The following is a 23,538-nucleotide window of genomic DNA, read 5'->3' on the forward strand; positions in this document are numbered from 1 at the left end:
AGTGAATATACTGAGTGAGCTGTAAATGTCTAAGGATGCAAAATAAATGACAATAATAAACAATAATTCTTGACTTTGTGCTACTGTATATCAGGCATTGTTAGAAGTATTTTGCATATATATAACTTATTTTGTCTTAGTATCAATCCTATAAAATAGGTATTGTATCATCCCCATTTTAGAGTTGGGAACACTGAAGGACAGAGTTTAAGTGACTTACCTGAGGTCATACTGCTAGTGAGTAGCAGAGACAGGATTTGAACCTGGCAGTCTGGCCTGAAGTTTCCTGCTGTCAACCATTCAGTTAGACCTCTTTTCGAGGGATAAGATTCTGAGTTTAAATGAAAGAAAGTCCTTTTCTAACATAGTTAGAAAAGAGTTCTCTTACTCAACCTCTCACTCTTATCTGAAGTCTCTTCTCAATATTGTTTTGACTTGTAATTTATTGTAAGTTTAAGCAAGTCACAAAGATTTGAAAAAAAAATTTTGTATTAAACAAATTCTACATGTGTCATTTCTTTTAAGCAAGAAGTTCCATTTCTAAACCAGATGTGATTACGTTACTAGAGCAAGAGAAAGAGCCCTGGATTGTTGTAAGGAAAGAAACAAACAGACGGTATCCAGGTAAGTGAGGGTAAAGCAGGCGGGGGGAAGCCATCATTGTCCCGGACAGCCATGTGCTCAGAGAGGAGTCATACCCTTGAGATGTGGTTTGAAAAGCTTTCTTCAACGACCCAAGTCCTGTTGGATAAAAATGCCCAAGACCTGGGAAGGAAACAAAGATTATAGTAGAAGCCATCACCAAGGAACTTCATCATTTACTAATCACCTAATTTCTGTTCTCTTATTTCCTTCCCCTTTTAGTGGAGTAGTGGAGTAAGTTCCCTCTTTTTTTCCCAGTGTAAACCTTTTTTTTTTTTAAGATGGAATCTTGCTCTGTCCTGCAGTGTGGAGTGCAGTGATGTGATCTTGGCTCACTGCAACCTCTGTCTCTTGGGTTCAAGCAATTCTCATGCCTCAGCTTCTCAAGTAGCTGGGATGATGGGCGCCCACCTCCACACCTGGCTAATTTTTGTATTTTTAGTACAGATGGAGTTTCACCATGTTGGCCAGGTTGTTCCTGAACTCCTGACCTCAGGTAATCTGCCCGCCTCGGCCTCCCAAAGCCCTGGGATTACAGGTGTGAATCATCGTGCCCAGCCCATTTGCCAACTTTTTAATTGGATTTTTTTTTTTTTTTTTTGCTGTTATTTGAGTCTCTTGTCGGATAAATAGTTTGCAAATAATTTCTGTCATTTAATTTTGTCTATTCCCTCTGATGATAGTTTCCTTTGCTCTGCAGAAGCGTTTAGTTTAATATAGTCCCATTTGTCTATTTTTGTTTTTGCTGCCTATGCTTTTGCAGTGTTAACCAGAGAATTTTTGCCTAGGTCAATGTCCTGAAGCACTTCCTTTATGTTTCCTTTTAGTTGTTTTATAGTTTTGAGTCTTAAATTTAAATCTTTAATCCATTTCCAGTTGATTTTTGTATACGGTGAGACATAGGGGTCTGGTTTCATTCTATCGCATATGGATATCCAGTTGTTCCAGCACCATTTATTTATTTATTTTTAATTATTATTTTCCAACTTTTATTTTAGGTCCAAGGGGTACATAAGTGGGTTTGTTATATGGGTAAATTGCATGTTTTGGTGGGTTTGGTGTACAGATTATTTCACCACCCAGGTAATAAGCATAGTACCCAATAGGTAGTTTTTGGATCTTCGTCCTCCCACCCTCTGCTCTCAAGTAGGCCCTGATGTCTGTTTTTCTGTTCTTTGTGTCCATGTGTACTCGGTGTTTAGCTCCCATTTATAAGTGAGAATATGTAGTATTTGGTTTTCTGTTCCTTTATTAATTTGCTTAGGATAATGGCATCCAGCGCCATCCATATTGCTACACATAATCTTGTTCTTTTTTATGGTTGCGTAGTATTCCTTGGTGTATATGTACCACATTTTCTTTATCCAGGTAACCATTGATAGACATTTAGGTTGATTCCATGTCTTTGCTATTATCAAAAGTACTACAATAAACATAGACATTCATGTGACTAGGTTAGAACTATTTTCTTTTTTTTTGTTTCTTCCTTGTCTGGTTTTGGTTTCATGGTATGCCAGCTTCATAGAAAGAGTTAAGGAGAATTCCCTTCTCTGAAATTTTTTGGAATAGTTTGAGGAGAATTGGTATATTAGTTCTTTGAGAGTTTGGTAGATAGAATTCAGCAGTGAAGCCATCAGTCCTGGAGTTTTCTTTTTTGGGCGACATTTTATTACTGATTCAATCTCGTTACTCATTATTGGTCTGTTCAGCTTTTCTATTTCAATGATCTTTTCTGTTTCTGTGGTGTCAGTGGTAATATCTCCTTTTTTATTTCTGATTTTGCTTATTTCTTCTCTTTTCTTCTTGGTTAGTCTAGCTAGTGGTTTATTAATTTTATTTATGTTTTTTAAAAGACAACTTTTCATTTCATTGATCTTTTGTATTATTTAGCCTGTATTTTATTTAGTTCTGCCCTGATTTCATTAGATTGTTTATTTGAAATGTTTCTACTTTTTCAATGTAGGTGCTTATTGCCATCAACTTCGCTCTTAGCAGTGCTTTTGCTGTATCCCATAGGTTTTGGTGTGTTGTATTCTGATTTTCATGTGTTTCAAGAAATTTTTTAATTTCCTCCTTAATTTCTTTCTTGACCCAGTGGTTATGTAGGAGCAGGTTGTTTAATTTCCATGTGTTGTACAGTTTCCAAAGTTCCCCTTGTTACTGATTTCTTGTTCTATTCCATGTCTGAGAAGAGACTTGATATAATTTTGGTTTTGAAGAATTTGTTAAGAATTGCATCCTAACATATGGTCTATCCTAGAGAATGTTCCGTGTGCTAATGAGAAAATGTGTATTCTGTAGCTATTTGATGAAATGTTCAGTAAATGTCTGTTAGGCCTGTTTTGTCTAATGTGAAGTTTAAATCCAATGTTCCTTGTTAATTTTCTATCTAGATGATCTGTCTAATTCAGAGTGGGGTGTTGAAATCCCCAACGATTATTGCACTGGAGTACATCTCTCTCCCTTTTGATCTAATAATATTTACCTTATATATCTGGGTGTTCTGGTGTTGGGATTATAGTATGTTTAGAATTATTATATCCTCTTACAGAATTGATCGCTTTATCGTTATACAGTGATCTTCTTTGTCTCTTTTTTGCCGCTTTTGACTTAAAATCTTTGTCTGATATAAATATAGCTATTCCTGCTCACTTTTGGTTTCCATTTGCATGGAATATCTTTTACCATTCCTTTACTTTCAATCCATATGTGTCTTTACCAGCGAGATGAGTCTGTTGGCAGCATTTAATTGGGTCACTTTTTAAAAAATCCATTCCATCTATATCTTTTAGATGAAAAGTTTAATCCATTTACATTCAGTGTGATTACTGATATGTGAGGGCTTATTCTTGTCATTTTATTAATTGATTTCTAGTTGATTTGTATATCCTTTGTTCCTTTTTTTCTCTTTTATTTTTTATCATTGTGATTTGGTTGTTTTCTATAGGGGTAACATTTGAGTTCTTTCTGCTTATTTGTGTGTTTGCTGTGTCAGTGGGTTTTATAATTTTGTGTGTTTTCACAATGGTAGATATTCTTTCACTACTAGGTGTAGGACTCTTAAGCATATCTTGTAGAGCTGGTCTGCCCTCAGCTTTTGTCTGGGAAAGATTATTTCTTCTTCATTTATGTTTTATAATTTGCTGAGGATAGTATCCTTGACTGGCAAGTTTTTTCTTTCAACACTTTGAATATATCATTTCATTCTCTCTCATTTCTTTCTGTTGAGAAATCTGCTGTTTGGCTGATGAGAGTTCCTTTGTAAGTGACTAGATGCTTTTCTCTTGCTGTTTTTAGTATTGTCTCTTTGTCTTTGACTTGTATTTTGACCATAATGTGCCATGGAGAAGATCTTTTTGTGTTGTTATCTATTTGGGTATCTTTGAGCTTTGTGTATCTGGATGTCTACATCTCTTGCTAGAAATGGAAAGTTTCCAGCTGTTATTTCATTAAATAGATTTTCTTTCCTTTATTTTTTCTCTTCATCTCTGGGACCTCAAAATTTCAAATATTTGGTTGTTTTATGATGTCCCATATAGAGTCTTTGTTTCTTCTTCCTTTTTTGTTTTTCTATTTTTTGTCTGACTGGGTTATTTCAAAAGAATTAGCTTTATGTTCTGAGAGTCTTCTACTTGATCTAGTCTGTTGTTGAAGATTTTGAATGTATTTTATATTTTATTCAATGAATTACTCAGTTTCAGAATTTCTGTTTGGTTCTTTTTTATAATGAAATTGATAAATTTCTTCTTATCCTGAGGGTTTTTTTTTTTTTCTGATTTCTTTGTATTGTTCTTCCAAATTCTCTTGTATCTCACTTAGCTTCTTTAATATAATTATTTTGAATTCTTTTGCTAGGATATAGCATTTTTCCCCCATTGGAATGTTTCTGGAGAATTATTATGTTCCTGTGGAGATGTCATGTTTCTTTCTTTTTTTTTTTGTTATTTCCTGTATTTATTCTCATTTTTTTGAATTTGCTTTTGTAGAGGAGGCTTTTTTCCTAAAGATGTATCTGTGGTTAATAGGTTTGGATAGGGCATTTTCGCTTTGATTCTGGGTGTGTGCAGTAGTGTTATGATTTTTTTTTTTTTGGCTGTAAACAGTGTCATTGGTGTCTGTGATTTCTTCATTGGCTTTGGTTGTGATGGTTAGTGGAGGGTATGGTGAAATTTTATTGGGGATGAGGAGTGATACAGTTTAGATATTTTCCTCTCTAAATCTGACATTGAAATGTAATCCCCAGTGTTGGAGATGGGGCCTGGTGGAAGGTAATTGGATCATGGAAGTTGATTTCTCATGAGTGGCTTAGCACCATCCCCTTGGTGCTATCCTCACAATAGTAAGTGAGTTCTTGCAAGACCTGGTTGTTTAAAAGTATATGGCACTTCTCCTTGTTCTCTCTCTTGCTCCTTCTCTTGCTGTGTGACATTTTTTGTCCTGCATTGCCTTCTTTTATGAGTAAAAGCCCCCTGAGGCCTCCCCAGAAGCTGAGCAGATGCCAGTGCCATGCTTGTACAACCTGCAGAACCATGAGCCAGTTAATACTCATTTTTTCATAAATTACCCAGTCTCAGGTATTCCTTTAATGCAAGAATGGCCTAGCGCAAGGACACTAGGTAGGCAAGTCCTTGGGCTCTGGTGGTGGCAGTGGCAGTCCAGACATGCCTGTTTTGAGGCCCCAGGGTAGTGTATGCTGGTACTAGTATTAGTGTGTCTAGGCACATTGATTCTTTGGCCTCCTCATAGTTTGGATGGTGCTGGCAATGGTAGTGGTATGATGGGTAGGTGGATGGGTTCTTGGACTCTTGGGCAGCAAGCGTGACATGGGTGATGGTAGTAGTAGTGAACAGGACAAACTTCTGGCTCCCAAGCAGTAAGTGCTTGGTGTTGGAGGTGACTGTGATGGGCTGGGTGGGCCAGTCCCCAGAACTTCCGGTTGTGAGTACAGGTGGGTGCCGGTTGTGGAGGTAGCAGCAGGTTGTATGGGTCTGACCTCAGGCCTCTGTCATGAGTGCTTAGGTAGCAAAGGTGGTAGATGGATCAGGGTGATCTCCAGGTCCCCAGATGGTGTGCTTGGGGACTTAGGCACAGAGCTGGCTCTGGTGGACTTGACCTTAGGCCCCCCAGTTGTACGTGCTAGTTCTTGTGTTAAGCAGGGATGGGGTGATCCCCAGGCCCCTGGCAGAATGCTGCTGTTGATTTTCTTTTCCAATGTGAGTTGAAATTTTCTTGTATATGCCAGTATATTTGGATTGTATCCTGGACATTCTAATTACTGTCTATGAAGCTATGGGTCTCATGGTCTTAAGTCCTATATAACATATGAGTATGTTTCAACAGATAGTCGACCTAGTTAGGTTCAACCTTCTGTGGTTCATTTTACAATTTTTACATGTACATAACCAGGCTGGTTCAGGTGTGCATTTGCTTCCACTGGAAACGGAAGTGATATGAGAAAGGTTCTATCTACCAACTTTGTTGGTTTTGGCTAATAAAACCAATATAGGTTTTATTGGTTTGAATTGATGGTTTCAGTTGATGAAAGGACTTTGTATGCATGTGTGTTATAGGAAAATAAAATAGGTTTGCTTTCTTCATTTCTTTCAGATTTGGAGTCAAAATATGGACCTGAGAAAGTATCTCCAGAAAATGATACCTCTGAAGTAAATTTACCTGAACAGGTTATAAAGCAAATAAGTACAACTCTTGGCCTTGAGGCCTTTTATTTTAGAAATGACTCAGAATATAGAAGATTTGAGGGACTACAGGGATATCAAGAAAGACATATCAATCAAAAGATGATCAGCTATGAAAAACTGTCTACTTATACTCCTCATGCTTCTCTTATTTGCAATACACATAAACCATATGAATGTAAGGAATGTGGGAAATACTTTAGTCGTAGTGCAAATCTTATTCAGCATCAGAGTATTCATACTGGAGAGAAACCCTTTGAATGTAAGGAGTGTGGGAAAGCCTTTCGACTTCACATACAATTTACTCGACATCAGAAATTTCATACTGGTGAGAAACCTTTTGAATGTAACGAATGTGGAAAGGCCTTTAGTCTTCTTACCCTGCTTAATCGCCATAAGAACATTCACACAGGTGAGAAACTGTTTGAATGTAAGGAATGTGGGAAGTCCTTTAATCGTAGTTCAAACCTTGTTCAACATCAGAGTATTCATTCTGGTGTAAAACCATATGAATGTAAGGAGTGTGGGAAAGGCTTTAATCGTGGTGCACACCTTATTCAGCATCAGAAAATTCATTCCAATGAGAAACCCTTTGTATGTAAGGAATGTGGGATGGCCTTTCGATATCATTACCAACTTATTGAACATTGCCAAATTCATACCGGTGAGAAACCCTTTGAATGTAAAGAATGTGGAAAGGCGTTTACTCTTCTGACAAAGCTTGTTCGACATCAGAAGATTCATACTGGTGAGAAACCCTTTGAATGCAGGGAATGTGGGAAGGCCTTTAGTCTTCTCAACCAGCTTAATCGCCATAAGAACATTCACACAGGTGAAAAACCATTTGAATGTAAGGAATGTGGGAAGTCCTTTAATCGTAGCTCAAACCTTGTTCAACATCAGAGTATTCATGCTGGTATAAAACCATATGAATGTAAGGAGTGTGGGAAAGGCTTTAATCGTGGTGCACACCTTATTCAGCATCAGAAAATTCATTCCAATGAGAAACCTTTTGTATGTAGGGAATGTGAGATGGCCTTTAGATATCATTGCCAACTTATTGAACATTCTCGAATTCATACTGGTGACAAGCCATTTGAATGTCAAGACTGTGGGAAGGCCTTCAATCGTGGCTCAAGCCTTGTTCAACATCAGAGTATTCACACTGGTGAGAAGCCCCATGAATGTAAGGAGTGTGGGAAGGCTTTTAGACTTTACCTACAACTTTCCCAACATCAGAAAACTCACACAGGTGAGAAACCATTTGAATGTAAGGAATGTGGGAAATTCTTTCGTCGTGGTTCAAATCTTAATCAACATCGAAGTATTCATACCGGAAAGAAACCCTTTGAATGTAAGGAATGTGGGAAAGCCTTTCGACTTCATATGCACCTTATTCGACATCAGAAATTGCATACTGGTGAGAAACCCTTCGAATGTAAGGAGTGTGGGAAATCCTTTCGGCTTCATATGCAACTTGTTCGACATCAGAAATTGCATACTGGTGAGAAACCCTTTGAATGCAAGGAATGTGGAAAGGTTTTTAGTCTTCCCACCCAGCTTAATAGCCATAAGAACATTCACACAGGTGAGAAGCCATCTTGAATGTAAGGAATGTGGAAAGTCCTTTAATCGTGTCTCAAACCATGTTCAACATCAGAGTATTCATGCTGGTGTAAAACCATGTGAATGTAAGGGGTGTGGGAAAGGCTTCAGTTGTGGTTCAGACCTTACTCAGCATCAGAAAATTCATTCCAGTGAGAAACTCTTTGTATGCAAGAGTGGAGGAAGACCTTTAGATATCATTACCAACTTATTTAACATTACCAAATTCATATTGGTAAAAAAAACCCTTTGAATGTAAAGAATGTGGAAAGGCCTTCAGTTTTCTGACACAGCTTGCTGGACTTCAGGTCATTCATACTGGCGAGAAGCCATTTGAATTTGAGAAATGTGGGAAGGCCTTCAGTAGTGGCTCAAACCTTATTCAACATCACAGTATTCATACTGGTGAGAAACTATGAATGTAAGGAGTGTGGGAAGGCTTTCAGATTTAGTTTGGTCCTGACTGCACATCAAAGAATTCATACTGGTATGAAACCCTGTGAATGTACAGAATGTGGGAAGACCTTTAGTTGTAGCTCAAACATTGTTCAACATGTTAAAATTAATACTGGTGAGAAACCCTATAATATAAGGAATGTGGGAAAGCATTTACTGTGGATGATCAGCTGTCTCAACATCAGAAAATTCATAATAGTTAAAAATTTTGTGACTATAAGGAGTGTGGACAAGCCTTCACTGTGTATGAAAAATTTACTCAACCCAGAGAGCTCATATTGATGAGAAATCTTGTGAACATAAAAGAATGTGTGAAGAACTTTCATCATGGCCTGGGATTTGCTCAACTTCTGAGTATTCATACTTCTGAGAAATCTTTGAGTATAAGGAATGTGGGGCGTTTTATAGCCACACTAAATACCTTAGAGTTCGGAGAAGATAATTCTTGTGAGAAAGTCTTTGAATGAGGAATATAGGGTAGTTGTCATGTTCACAATATACTCCCTATGAAATGATTTACCAGATACAGGCATACCTCGCTGAATTGTGCGTTGCAGTTATTGTGTTTTATACAAACTGAAGGTTTGTGGCAACCTTGTGGTAAGCAAGACGATCAGGTCCATTTTCCCAACATCATTTGTGCATTTCACATCTTTATGTCACATTTTGGTAATTCTCAGAATATTTCAAACTTTTTCATTGTTATATATCTATCATGGTGATCAATGACCAGTGATTTTTGATGTTACTATTGTAATTGCTTTGGGATACCACAAATCCTGCCCATAAAAGATGGTAAACCTAGTTGATACTTGTTGTGGGTTTTGAAAGAATAGTCAAATATACAATCATACACCCCAACCTAGATTCAAAATTGTTAACAATTTGCACTTTTATTTTCTGTATATTTGTTGTACCATTGAGAATAAGTTTTAGACATCATGATACTTTACCCTTTATTTAATCAACATGTGTATCAACCAAACATAAATACAATATCATATAGCCATTGTACCATAATTACCCTTAAGGAAAGTATTCATAATTCTGTAATATCATTCCATTTTCAGATTTCTTCATTGGCTTCCAAACCATCCTTTACAGCTATTCATATTCAAAGGAGAATCAATTGCAGAATCTGCATTGCATTTGGTTATCTCTCTTTAGTATGTTGTAGCCTGGAAATCCTATGAATGTAGGCTCTCGAATTTTGGTAGGTATTAGAATTAACAGTGGAACTTAGTAAAGCTACAGAGGCTTAAGCCCTAGCTTATAAGTCTGGGCCTCTCTGTTTTTTATTATTTCTCCAGGTGATTGTGATACCAACCAGAGTTAGAGAGCCACTGACCTAGAACATTTCTCCTCATTCTTTTTTTTTTTTTTTTTTTTTTTTGCGGTTGCAAGATTTAATAGAGTGAAAACAGAGCTCCCATACAAAGGGAGGGGACCCAAAGAGGGTAGCCGTTGCCAGCTGGAATGCCTGGGTTTATATCCTGATCATTGTCCCTCCCGCTGTGCTCTCAGGCAATAGATGATTGGCTATTTCTTTACCTCCTGTTTTTGCCTAATTAGCATTTTAGTGTGCTCTCTTTCCTACCTGATTGGTCGGGTGTGAGCTAAGTTGCAAGCCCTGTGTTTAAAGGTGGATGTGGCCACCTTCCCAGCTAGGCTTAGGGATTCTTAATCAGCCTAGGAAATCCAGCTAGTCCTGTCTCTCAGTACCCCCCTCTCAACAGGAAAACCCAAGTGCTACTGGGGAGGTTGGCCAACAACCACTCTAATTGCTTCCTGCTGAATTGGGGTGTAGTAGGGGTTGTGCAGTTGAGATTTCCTCGGGAGGGGTGCCTTCGATGTCATTAACATTGCAGCATGGGCTAGCAGGGCGGTGCAGGGGTCCCTGGTAGATTTTAGTCATGGACTGCATCTGGGGCTCCATTTGAAGAACTATTTGTAGCTTTACAGCTTCGATTCTGGAAAAGACAAATTTAACAAGGAGGTTAAAGATACAGGGATTGAAATGTATGGCCTGCAGTGCAGGGGATTATTTCTTTGGCACACTTCACAGGCCCTGACTATCTGCTTGATAGTTTTGAAAAGGCCTGGTCCATCTCCTCATTCTTAAAAATGAGATTGAATTTTGACTAGCCCAGGAAAGTTGACTATGTGTTTAGATTTCTTTCTTTATAGTGTCATTTAGCCTTGTTCTCTTTGTTGCATATTCTGTACAAGGGAATTTGAGTGAGTCCAGAGGCTCTGTTAGGTCAGATTAAACATTTTGGGGAAGAATACTTTGTAGGCTATTTGTATGTCATGTTTTACTGTCAGAAAACATTTAAGTACAGGTCCTTGCATTAGTGAAACTAAGTTTGATCATTTGGGTAAGCTTGTAACCGCCATAAGTCCATTGTAAAGATCTAATTTGTAGTGGGTAAATAATCTATGGAGAGACTTTGACCTCTGAATATTTATAGTCGTGTATTTTAGCTGTGGATTGAATACAAAATGAAAATTGAAATAGACTATTCAAAAATGAATGCCATTAAGGTGTCAACATAAGTCAACTTGTGTGATAAGGCTGACAGTATACTCAGTATAAAATTAGCACCCTCTAGTTTATTCAGGGAGCCAAGATTGTTTTGTCTGGAACCTTGTTTTTGTTCAGCATTTATCATCAGCACCTATACATCATGGCTGGTACATGTTGATAAACTTTGAAAAAAAATTAAGCTTTTAAATCAAGCTATAAAACATGATACCATTGTGGCATCATGAATTAGAGAGATTAACTTTTTAAAAAATCAATAATAATCCTTTGTGATTTTATTCCAGTGCATTTAAAAATCTATAAAATGATAATTTATATTGATAGCTTTCTTCTTTTTGTGAATATACATACCCTTATCAGATTATTATGCTTTTGATAGACTACTTAATTCTATTTCTTAACATTTAATTGCATCTATAATCATAAGTAAAGTTATAATTTTCTGAACATTTTTCAGGTTTTATTAATGCAATGATCTTATAAATCTTATAAAATGAGGCTATTTAAAACCTGGCTTTCTAGTCTCATGTTCCTATTTTTTATTTCCAGTTTCATCTTTTTCGTATTGATTCTCTTTGACTTTCTTTTTTGAACTCAACAGATTCCCTGGGTATTAACCCAGCACAACTCCTTTATGGGTCATTGCACATTCTGGTATCTCATTAAGAATTGTCATAAAAGAAAGATCCCTGGAGGCCTTCCAGTGAAACTCTATCATCATGCAATCTTGGGATTTCTAAGTTGGAAGTCACAGTCCCTTTGCAAACATAATAAAACACTTTAAAATATTTGCGAAAGTTACAAACCAAGTATGTAAAAATTTAAAAATCACCTACTACTTTTAAAAGCAGAGAAGGCATCCATAGAATATTTCCTTGCTTACAAGCTCAGTAAACATACTGAATTCACTTACAAAAAGAATTTTCTCAATTTTAGTTGCTTTTCAAAAAAATTCTTATTCCTTTTATTTGTAATTCTTTGACATTGTTGCTGCTTCAGGGTTTTGGTAATTGGACAGTTTGGTCTTTATTATGCTATTAACATTTTTACCTGTCCTGAAACAAGGAAATAACAATCAAAGAAACAGAAGATTGCTGGACCTTGAACCACAGTATGATATCGGATGACCCAGAGTCATGGTTACTAAGTTGCTTAAATTTTTAGTAACAAAAATGTATTAGAAAGTGACAAGTCAATTAAATAATGGTTTTTTTGGATACATTTAATTATATAATCCCCTTAAGTTGTGCTTAGTCAGCAGTATTTAATCTGTTGTCTATTATATATCTAACTGGTCTGTTATGTTTATTATATATTTATGTATTGCTTATTCATATCTTACTGGAGTAACTCATTTTTAAAACAATATATTTCATCTCCTAGGAGAAGAGGATCGAGTATGTGTTTTTATTCTTTTTCATTAGGACATTGGGGTATTTTCTTACTGTGAAATGTATTGAATATTTCATTTATTTGGTTTGTGAGTCTGACCTTCACTCCCTAGCACTGATTTTTATTTGGACCTCCTTTCACCTGATTCATAGGAGTTATGAGTAGCCGTTAATATGGATACATTTTTCCCATTTCTAGTACACTGCCCCTTCCAAAAGTGTCTGGCTTACTCAAACTTCTCTGTATTTGTTCCATCTTGCTTTTACAGATCAATACAAATAGGTAACTATACCTTCTAAACAGACATCAAGTTGGTGGAAAAAAGGCATATGAACAGTTCTTTCTCACCTACTGTCAACAGTAAATTAAACATTCCTAACTGCAGCCTCTTTTTGTAAAATTTATAACCATTTATCTTTTGAGTGTGACATGATACTAGATGTATGATAATTACATGTTTTGTGTATCAGTATGAACATGATTTTTAACAGACTTGTTCCAATGAGCTATTATAGAGATGGTCCCCAACAATGTCAACTAACAATTTCTCAGCTTTATGATGGTGCAAAAGTGATATGTTGCTATAGTTTGGATATTTGCCCCTCCAAATCTCACATTGAAGTTTGATCTCAGTGTTGGAGGTGGGGCCTAATGGAAGGTGTTTGGGTCATGGTGGAAGATCCCTCATGAATAAATTAATGCCCTCTCTGGATTGAGGGGTGAGTGAGCTATCACTCTGTTCGTTTTTGTGAGAGCTGGTTGTTCAAAAGAAACTGGCACCTCCTCCCTCACCCTCTTGTTTTCTCTCTTGACATGTGATGTCTGCATACACTGGCCCCCCCTTCATCATCTGCCATGAGTGGAAGCAGCCTGAGACCCTTAGCAGAAGCAGATGCTGCACCATGATTCTTGTACATTCTGCAGAACAGTGAGCCAAATAAACCTCTTTATTAATCACCCAGCCTCAGATATTCTTTTATAGCAACACAGAATGGACTAAGACATACTCAGTCAGAGTATGCTCCTCAAATTAAGATGGGGCTATGTTAAGTTGAAAATATTGTAGGTCATAAATACACATTTGGCATATGATGTTTTCAATTTGTGATGGGTTTATTTGGATATAACTTTGTCGTAAGTTGAGAAGCATCTGTAGTAATTATGATAATTTGATGTGTAGCCAGTAGGAGTCCAGTTACATTTGTTTTTTTGACTTCTCTTTTTCTTTTCACTTTTTAAACGAATATTGTGTTCAGGTCCTAAGAAGACGTTTTAGACTGATCCTTCTTTGTTGGTCCATGTCCCCCATGCCTCTTGTCCTGAGTCATGGAATCAACCCATGATTCACTACCCTCGTAGGGCGTCCTGGTTCTATTTAGAGGAAAAGAGCCTTAGAGACCAAGAGATCTGGCTGCTATGGGTGCACATGGCAGTTACAGGTATGGAAAAAAGATGCTGCTTTTGTTAGAATTCTTTTAATAGTTTCAGAGTAGAAAATGTCATCGTAAGGTCAGAAGTTCACTCTGATTTTTCTCAACTTACATTTCTATGATCTGCTCTTGTTTGCATTTGATATTTTATTGAATTATAAGGTTTTATGTATGGTGATAGCTGAGAAGTTTATCTCCTGCTAGGGCCTTCCTGAAATGACACATTAATCCGCTTGCCCATTTTTGGAGATATTGGTTTGATTCAAATTTGTCATGGTGTTTCTGAGCAGTGTTATGAAGAACATTCAACAATGGATAATAGATAGATAGATAGATAGATAGATAGATAGATAGATAGATAGATTGATATTTGAGATGGAGTTTTGCTTTTATTGCCCAGGCTGGAGTGCAATGGTGCAGTTGTGGCTCACCACAACCTCCGCCTCCCAGGTTCAAGCGATTCTCCTGCCTTAGCCTCCCAAGTAGCTGGGATTACAGGTGCCTGTCACCACGCCCAGCTGATTTTTGTATTTTTAGTAGAGACAGCTTTCAGCATGTTGGCCAGGCTGGTCATGAACTCCTAACCTCAAGTGATCAGCCCGCCTCAGACCCCAAAGTGCTGGGATTACAGGTGTGAGACATCTCACCCAGCCGACAATAGATAATATTTTGAATGTTCATAGATTCCCCAGAAAAAAACTGGACAGAAGATTTCTGTCATCCTTTTCTTTTTGAGACGGAGTTCACTCTCTCGCCCAGGCTGGAGTGCAGTGGCGTGATCTCGGCTCACTGCAAGCTCCGCCTCCCGGGTTCACGCCATTCTCCTGCCTCAGCCTTCTGAGTAGCTGCGACTACAGGCACCCGCCACCATGCCCGGCTAATTTTTTTTTTTTTTTTTTTTTTTTTTTTTTTTAAGTAGAGACGGGGTTTTACCGTGTTAGCCAGGATGGTCTCGATCTCCTGACCTCGTGATCTGCCCGTCTCGGCCTCCCAAAGTGCTGGGATTACAGGCGTGAGCCACCGCGCCCGGCCTTCTGTCATCCTTTTATAGGGTATTATGATAATCCAGTTTGCAGTATGGGGGATGAGAGACCTGTGTGTTCTAATTTCTAGGATACCATTCCATTTCTAAGTCTTCTGCACAAGTGTGGTCTCTAGGGTTTCACTGTGGTTATTTGTAATTGCTGAAAGTGAAACTTTCTCCTTGGATTCCCCAGCGGGTCAGAGTCTGTTATTATAGATTAGAGTCCAGGATTATAGAACTAGTAATTTTTATTAACAGTTGGCTATGACTATCTAGAGTAAGGACCGCATTTATGTTTCCAAGATGTTGTCATGTGACATGACTTAGGGCCAGTAGGATGTAAGTGAATATTTTGGCAGTTCTAGAAACCTCTCTTAAAACACAGCTGGCTTAATATATTAATACTTGAGAAATCTGGGTGAAGGATATCCAGAAATTCTTTACAATTTTTCCCAGTTCTGTGTAAGCCTGAGAGCTTATACCATTCTGATGCCAGCAGTGGAAGAATTCATGATTGGTTTGGAGCAAGGCCACAATATCAGGCTTACATCCATATTTTGTGACAGAGAAATTAATCTTATCTTGTTTTATCCACTTTAATTTGGTGCAGTTTTACTATTTTACTCACAACCAAATTTAATCTTAAATGATACACCTTGATTGTCATATATTAAGACTAAGAATAGTCAATATATTCTTCTAGGTTCTGTAACTCAAAAGCACAGATCTGCGGAGAGCAGAGCGTCTATCCCATGCATGTTGTCATGTACTTATCCCACACCCTATTAAAACCACAGTACCTGTAAGGGAGACATTTTTTTCTTCAAGAATATGTATTTCTGCCACATCTATGATTCTCCAAAATGAGATGACAGAAAATGCTAAACGATTGTTAGATGACTGTATGAAGTTCCACTTCTGGATAACAGGATAGGGAGACTCTGCAGCCTCATTTATCAGCAAGACAAGTAAAAGTGGCAAAAAAAAACCCCCAAAAACTATTGTAAAAACCTTACTATTTGAGGTCTAAAAGAGTGTAAACAGTATACAGAGAATGAAATATCTAACAACAAAGTCTACTAAAACTTGGTAAGAGCAGTGAGAATTCGTGGTATTTAAGGCACAGCCCACTCTCTTCTTGTCTTCATAGCTCAGTTTGATGGAAGCTTCACACTGGGTGGATGCTGCCAAGATTATGCGGCTCCAGCTCTCAATCAAGTTTTATAACAACAGGAGGGTCAGGCTTCCAGGGATTCTCATTCCCACCTCCTCTCAGTTGAAGAGGCTAAATTCCTGGTGATGCAACTAAGAGGCTTGGGGCTCCATTGCTTCCCCCGCTCCCACCCATAGTTTGGAAGCTCTACCCAGGCACAGTGAACTCAGATTTGGGCCCTGATTGCCGTTGCCTCAGCTCATTTGTAAGGCAGAGGTTTCACAACAAGAGAAACAAAATGGCTACCACCCAGCCCATTGCCCAGAATGGTGGTTCAGAGATTTTGTCCAGAGGGAGAGATGGTCTATAAGAATAGAGCTCTGAAGCTCTCTCGAGAAGAATGGAATTTATTTGAATCAGTGTCAAAACTTCCCTTAATTAAAAACAACATGAACCGTAAATCAGCTAGTTAATCAGATAATTCCAGGGGAAGACACAGCTAAGGAGCCCTCCTAAGGTGAAAAGAAACCTTAAAGACTGGCCTCAAAAACTAGCCCTGCTTGGCTTAAATTCTACCAAACTGCTTAGTAATTAATGCTCCAAGGACTTGTTGAGAACAGTAGAGTGATCGGACAGAAGCCAGTGGAGCCTAGTGGGCTAGAAATAATACCAAAGGAGACAAACATCTTAACAGAGAGATCAGGGAAAGATGGTCAAAGAGACTCCTGTTTAAAACCATACCAGGGTATACTCTGTGTATGTCCAAGGCTGTACCCTCTGAAGAGCAACAAAATGCTTCCCACTGCAAGCTATTTCATTAAAATAGCTTAGTGAAAACACAAAACAACTACGGGTAACTCTGCTTATGTCCAAGGCTGCACCCTCTGAAGAACAACAAAATGCTTCCCACTGCAAACTATTTCACTAAAATAGCTTAGTCAAAACAGAAAACAAATAACAACAAAACAAAACAAACAAAACCACTCTGAAGAACAACAACAAAAACCGCTCTGAAGAAGGGGACAGGGAATCATTATCCAGAATGGCTATAGTATGTTACCTAATATGTCCACTTATCAACAAGAAATTGTAAGACCTACAAAGAAACTGAAATGTTCAACTTATAAACAGGAAAAAAGCAGGCAACAGAAATGGCCTTTGACAGGGAACAGATATCAGATTTAAAGGACAAAAACTTCAAGGTAGCCATTATATATATCTTCACAGCAGTAAGGGAAAATATAAAGATAATGTCTCATCAAATAAAGAATATCAATAAAGGAAATCATAAGATGAACCAAATGTAAATTCTGGAGTTGAAGACTATAATAACCAATATAAAAAAATCATTAGAAGGGCTAAATAAGTTTGAGCTGGCAGAAGAATTAGAAAACTTTCAAATAGATCAATAGAAATTATGCAACCTCAATTCCATCTTCCTATTAGAAAATAGAATAAGAAAATGAAGAAATAGGATGAGAAAATAGAACAAAGAAATATAAACAGAGCCTCAGAGAAATTCAGGACGCCTTTCAGTACACCAATGTACATGTAATGAGAATACCATAAGGTGAGGAGAAAGAGAAGCACAAAAATATTCAAAGAAATAATGGCTAAAAACATCCACAATTTGTTGAACAAACAATCTACACTCACAAGCATCTCAACAAACTGTGAACAGAATGAATGCAAACATGTCCACAAACAGACACATCATAATAAAAATGTTAAAAGTGAAAGAAAATGTTGAAAGCTGTAAGAGAAAAACAATGTGCCACAAGGGTACCCCAACAGATTAACAGCAAACTTCTCATCAGAAACAATGGAAGGGATGAAGGCAGTGGGATGATACATTCAAAGTACTCAAAGGACAAAAGCTTTGTCAACCATGATCTTATTTCTAGTAATGCTGCCTTCAAAAAAAAGGTGAAACAAAGCCCTCCCAGATCTGCCATATGAGAAATTGTAAAAAAAAAAAAAAAAAAAAAAAGTTATTAATGTTGAAAGCAAGTAAAACACATGAAAATTTAAAATCACATTTTTAAAAAGAACAAAATTAATATTTATAATTAAAGGTAATTATAGCCAGGCACAGTGGCTCACGCCTGGAATCTCAGCACTTTGAGAGGCTAAGGCAGGCAGATTGCCTGTGGCTGGGAGTTCAAGAGCAGCCTGGCCAACATGGCAAAACCCCATCTCTACTAAAAACACAAAAATTATCTGGGCATGGTGCATGCACCTGTAGTCCCAACTACTCGGAAGGTGAGGCAAGAGAATCGCTTGAAACCAGGAGGCAGAGGTTACAGTGAGCTGAGATCATGCCACTTCACTCCAGCCTGGGCAGCAAAGTGAGACTCTGTCTCTCACACACACAAAATGGTAATTATAAAAGGCAGCATAAATGCACATTTCTTTTACTTTTTTCTCTTAATAGATTTAAAAAGCAATTGTATAATACAATATGTACATAATTGTATTATTGGCCATATGACATGGAAATGTAATATATTTGACAATAGCAGCATAAAGGAAGTAAATGACAGCAGAGTTGTATTGGAGTAAAGAAATGATAAATGATAGTAACTAGAATTCACAGGAACAAATAAAAAGAAGTAGAAATAGTAAATAAAAAGCTATATATTAAAAATACCATATAAATATATATATGCTCTATTCCGTCCTTAATAGACATAAACCTATACAGAATAAGTGTAATAATGTATTTTTGAGTCTGTAGCATGTGTAGACATAATAATGTAGAACAATAATAGAATTAAAACGCAGGATAGATTACAGCTATATAAATAACATTTATATATCTCACTGGGATCAAGTTAGTATTATTCTGAAGCTGATTCTAAGATGTATATAATAAACCCTACAGCAGCCATTAAGAAAATAACAAAAATACAATGAATAAAAAAGAAATTTAAATGTGTTATTATAGAAAATCAACACAGAGGAAGGCAGTAAGAAAAGAAATGTGGGACTGGGTGAACCATAATACATACAGAAAACAACAACATGGCAAAAATAAGTCATTCCTTATCAATAGTTACTTTAAATGTAAATGGATCAAACTTGGCAATCAAAAGACATAGACTGGCAGACGATAAATGAACGAAATCCAACTAAATGCTATCTATAAGAAAGTCACTTTAGATCTAAGGACACACATAGTTTGAAAGTGAAAAGATGGGCCGGGCGCAGTGGCTCACACCTGTAATCTCAGCACTTTGGGAGGCCGAGGCAGGCGGATCACCTGAGGTCAGGAGTTTTAGACCAGCCTGACCAACATGGAGAAACCCCGTCTCTACTGAAAATACAAAAACTTAGCTGGGCTTGGTGGCGGGCGCCTGTAATCCCAGCTGCTTAGGAGGCTGAGGCAGGAGAATGGCGTGAACCTGGGAGGCGGAGCTGGCAGTGAGCCGAGATCGTGTCACTGCACTCCAGCCTGGGTGACAGAGCGAGACTCCGTCTAAAAAGCAAACAAAAAGAAAGTGAAAAGATGAAAAAAGATATTGCATGCAAACAGCAATTAAAAAGAGTGGGCATGGCCATATTAATATCAGACAAAATATACTATAAGTTAAAAAAGGTTAGAAGAGACAAAGAATATATAATAAAAGGGTCAACTTACCAAGAAGATATATCAATTACAAATACATATACACTAAACACCTGAGCTCCAAAATATATGAAGGAAACATTGACAGAATTGAAGGAAGAAATAGACATCTATGCAATAATAGTAGGAGACTTCAATACACTACTTTTAATAATATGTAGAAGAACAGGACAGAAGATAAATAAGGAAATAGGGGACTTGAACCAATTGGACCTAACACACATATATACATAACATTTCCACTCAACAATAGCAGAATGCACATTTTCTTCAAGTGCATGGGGATTGTTATCCAGGATAAACTATGTCTTAGGCCACAGAAGAAATCATAATGTTAAAATATTGAAACTAGAATTCAATAGCATACGTAAAACTGTAAAATCCACAAGTATATGAAAATTAAGCACACTCTAGTGGATCAAAGAAGAAATCAAAACAAATGAAAATGAGATAAATGAAAATGAAAACACAACATACCAAATTTATGGGATGCAGAAAAAGCAGTGTTAAGGGAATTTTATAGCTGTTAGTGTTTACATTAAAAAAGAAGAAAGATTTCAAGTCAGCAACCTAACTTTATGCCATTAGAAACTAGAAAAGAAGAAGAAACTAAATCTGAAGCTAGTAGGAGGAAGGAAATGAAAATATTAGGCTTGAGATTAACATATTAGAGAATAAAAAATAGAGAAAATTAGTAAAATTAAGAGTTGGTTATTTGAAAAGCTCAACAAAATTGAGAACCATTAGGCAGACTGATTAAGAGAGAAAGACTGAAATAACTAGGATCAGAAATGAAACAGGGAACATTCCATTCCTAGCAACTGTATACTAATAAAAAGCATTATTCAAGAGTACTTTTTACAATGGTATTCCAATAAATTTGATAACCTAGACAAAATGGAAAAGTTTCTAGAAATGCACACCTTTCTAAGACTCAATAATGAAGAAATAGAAAATCTGAATATACCTATGACCAGTAAGGAGACTGAATAGTAATCTAATACCTCCTAACAAAGAAAAGCCAAAGACTACATGGTTTCACTGGTGAAGTCTACCAAATGATTTTACATGTTTATTCTTTTCTAGCACTATAGGCATTTAAAGCTAAAAATAAAGACATATTTAGCTGCTCCAAAAATTTGGATTGTTTTTGTTTTTATTAAAAATACATTCTAGGCAAGGTGCGATGGTTCCTGCCGGTAATCCCCGCATTTTGGGAGGCCAAGATAGGAGGGTTGCTTGAGGCCAGGAGTTTGAGACCAGCCTGGTCAACATAGTGAGACCCCCATCTCTATTTTTAAGAAGTAAAATAAAAAATACATCCTAATTTCTCTTATAATTTATTCTTTGATCCATGGGGTACTTAGCAATGTGTTGAATAATTTCAAAATATTTTTGCATTTCCCAAATTTCCTCAGCATTTGATTTCTAATTTTATTTTCACTGTGGTCAGAGAATATACTTAGAATGACTTACTTTTAAAAAATATTATGATTTGCCATATATAGGTCTAGTATATTGTTTAGTTTAGAAAATGTTGCATGTTGAGTATGTATTTTATTGTTGGTTGAGTGTTCAACCAACCATCAGTTAAGACAAACTAGTTTGTAGTGTTGTTTAAGTCTTCTATATCCTTGCAGATTTCCTGTCTAGTTGTTATATGTATTGAGAATAGAGTGTTAAAATCTCCAACTTCTATTGTTGAGCTGTCATTTTCTCCCTTCAGTTTTGTCAGTTTTCCTTTCATGTATGTAGTCTCCTGTTTTTAGGAGCATATGCGTTCATTGTAGTTATATTTTTCTGATTAACTTGCCCTTTTATCATTAAATGAATCTCTCTCTTTTTCTCTAGTAACATTTTGAAAGTCTGTTTTGTTTGATGGTAGTATAACCATTCCTGTTCCCTTCTGATCACCATTTGTATGGTATCTATTTGTATCTTTTTCCATCCTTTTGTTTTCCATCTGTTTTCAGCTTTTAAAAAGAACTAATGTATATCTTAGCTTAAAAAAATCTAATTGAGATTATTGCTAAAATAATAACAATAGTCGTCAGGCATAGTGGCTCACACCTGTAATCCCAGCACTCTGGGAGGCTGAGGAGGAAGGATTGCCTGAGCCCAGGAGTTCACGACCAGCCTGGGCAATATAGTGAGAGCTTGTCTCTACAAAAAATTAGAAATAAAATTTTAAAAATCAAAATAAATAAAATAATATCAATAGTATACAGAAAGTTTACTCCAATATAGCTCCCTTCCTTTGTGCTATCATAGTAAGATGAATGTGACACAAATTACAACTTTATACATTATGAACAAAATAATACAATTGTATAATTATGGTTTTATGCAGTTATCTTTAATCAGTTAAAATAAAAAGTAAAAGTGTATACTATCTTTTATTTACCTATGTAATGACTTTAATCAGTGCTCATTATTTCTTTGTGTGGATTCCAGTGACCATCACCTTTCATCCTAAAGAACTTTAATATTTCTTATTAAGAAAGTCTGCTAGCAACAAAGGCTTTCAGTCCTTATCTGCAATTCTCTTTATTTTGTTTATATTTTGAGACAGAATATTCTGGATATAGAATTCTTGGTTGACTGGTGGGGTCTTATTTGTTTTTTTGTTTTGTTTTGTTTTTTGTTTTTGTTTGTTTGTTTTTAGTACTTTGAATCTCATCCCACTGCCTTTTGGTCTCTGTTGTTTCTGATGAGAAGTCAGCCAATAGTCCTGTTGAGAATCTCATTTATATGATGAATAATGTTTCCCTTGCTGTTTTCAAGATTTCCCTTTGTTCTTGACTTCTGACAATTTGACTCTGGGGTAGCTCTCCTTGAGACATGTTGATTAAGTATGAATATCTGGGTTTATCCCACTTGAAGTATATTTACATTCTTGTAAGTGTAGGGGTGTGTGTGTGTGTGTGTGTGTGTGTGTGTGTGATCAACTTCACAAAGAGCTTGGCCATTATTTTTCAAGCATTTTTTCTTTTTTTTTCCTTCTGACCCTCCTCTTATATGTATTCTGGTTTGCTTGATGGTGTACTACATGTATCTGATGCTTTCTTCATTTTTATTCCTTCTGTTTTTCTTTCTGTTCTTCAGACTGCATAATTTTATTGGCCTATTTTCAAGTTCACTAATTCTTTGTTCAGGTTAAAGCTGCTATTGAGTTCTTCTAGTGAATTTTTCATTTCAGTTATTGTACTTTTCAAGTCCAGAATTTCTACTTGGTTCTTTCATTGCAGTAATGATTTCCATCTCTCTGTTGATAGTCTCTGGCAGGACATTATTGTCATACTCTTCTTTAAATTCTTTACATATGGCTTGTTTTAGTTCTTTGAGCATAATTAAAATAGCTGCTTTCAGATCTTTGCTAAATCCAACATTTGTGCTGTCTCAGAGACAGTTGTCTACTAGCTGTTTCATTCCCATCCCCTCCAAGTGAGCTACTTGGATTCTTCAGCTCCTGTGAAAGTTTGTTCATGCATAGATAGAAGTTTAAATTGATGTTTCTGTGAGAGCTAAGTGCTGGAAAGTCCCATTCTGCTATCTTGCTGACATCACTCCTGTTAAGATTTTCTATTTTTTCTTGAGTCAGTGATAGTTTGTGTGTTTCTAGGAATTTTTCCTTTCCATTTAGGTTATTTTGTTGACATACAATTGTTTATAATTTTCTTCAATCATCATTTTCATTTTTGTAAGTTTAGTAATGTCTCCACTTTCAGCTCTGACTTTAGTAATTTTGGTGTTTTCTCTTTTTTCTTGTTCAGTCCTGCTACAGTTTTGCCACTTTTTTTTATCTTTTCAAAGAACCAGCTTTTAATTTTGTAAATTTTCTCTATTATTTTTCTATTTTCTATTTAATCTAACCTCACTTTTATCTTTATTATTTCCTTTCTTCTCCTGGTTTTTTTTTTTTTTTTTCTGTTTTTCATATTCTAATTCCTAAATGTATACAGTTAGG

General features: G+C 36.5%; 1 protein-coding gene across 3 annotated transcripts in view; it reads left to right on the forward strand.

Moving 5' to 3' along the window:
- Positions 1 to 13,293, forward strand: part of ZNF780A (zinc finger protein 780A) — a 41,699-nt gene extending 28,406 nt beyond the window's left edge. For all 3 annotated transcript variants that reach the window (XM_063621114.1, XM_063621112.1, XM_063621113.1), the window contains 2 exons: positions 526 to 624; positions 6,250 to 13,293. In XM_063621114.1, coding sequence (XP_063477184.1) covers positions 526 to 624; positions 6,250 to 7,943 — 1,793 coding nt within the window. In that variant the 3' untranslated portion in view covers positions 7,944 to 13,293. The remainder of the gene's footprint in view (positions 1 to 525; positions 625 to 6,249) is intronic.
- Positions 13,294 to 23,538: the final 10,245 nt, after the last annotated feature.

The sequence above is a fragment of the Symphalangus syndactylus genome, chromosome 17 (assembly GCF_028878055.3).
Source record: "Symphalangus syndactylus isolate Jambi chromosome 17, NHGRI_mSymSyn1-v2.1_pri, whole genome shotgun sequence".
NCBI classification, from domain to species: domain Eukaryota; kingdom Metazoa; phylum Chordata; class Mammalia; order Primates; family Hylobatidae; genus Symphalangus; species Symphalangus syndactylus.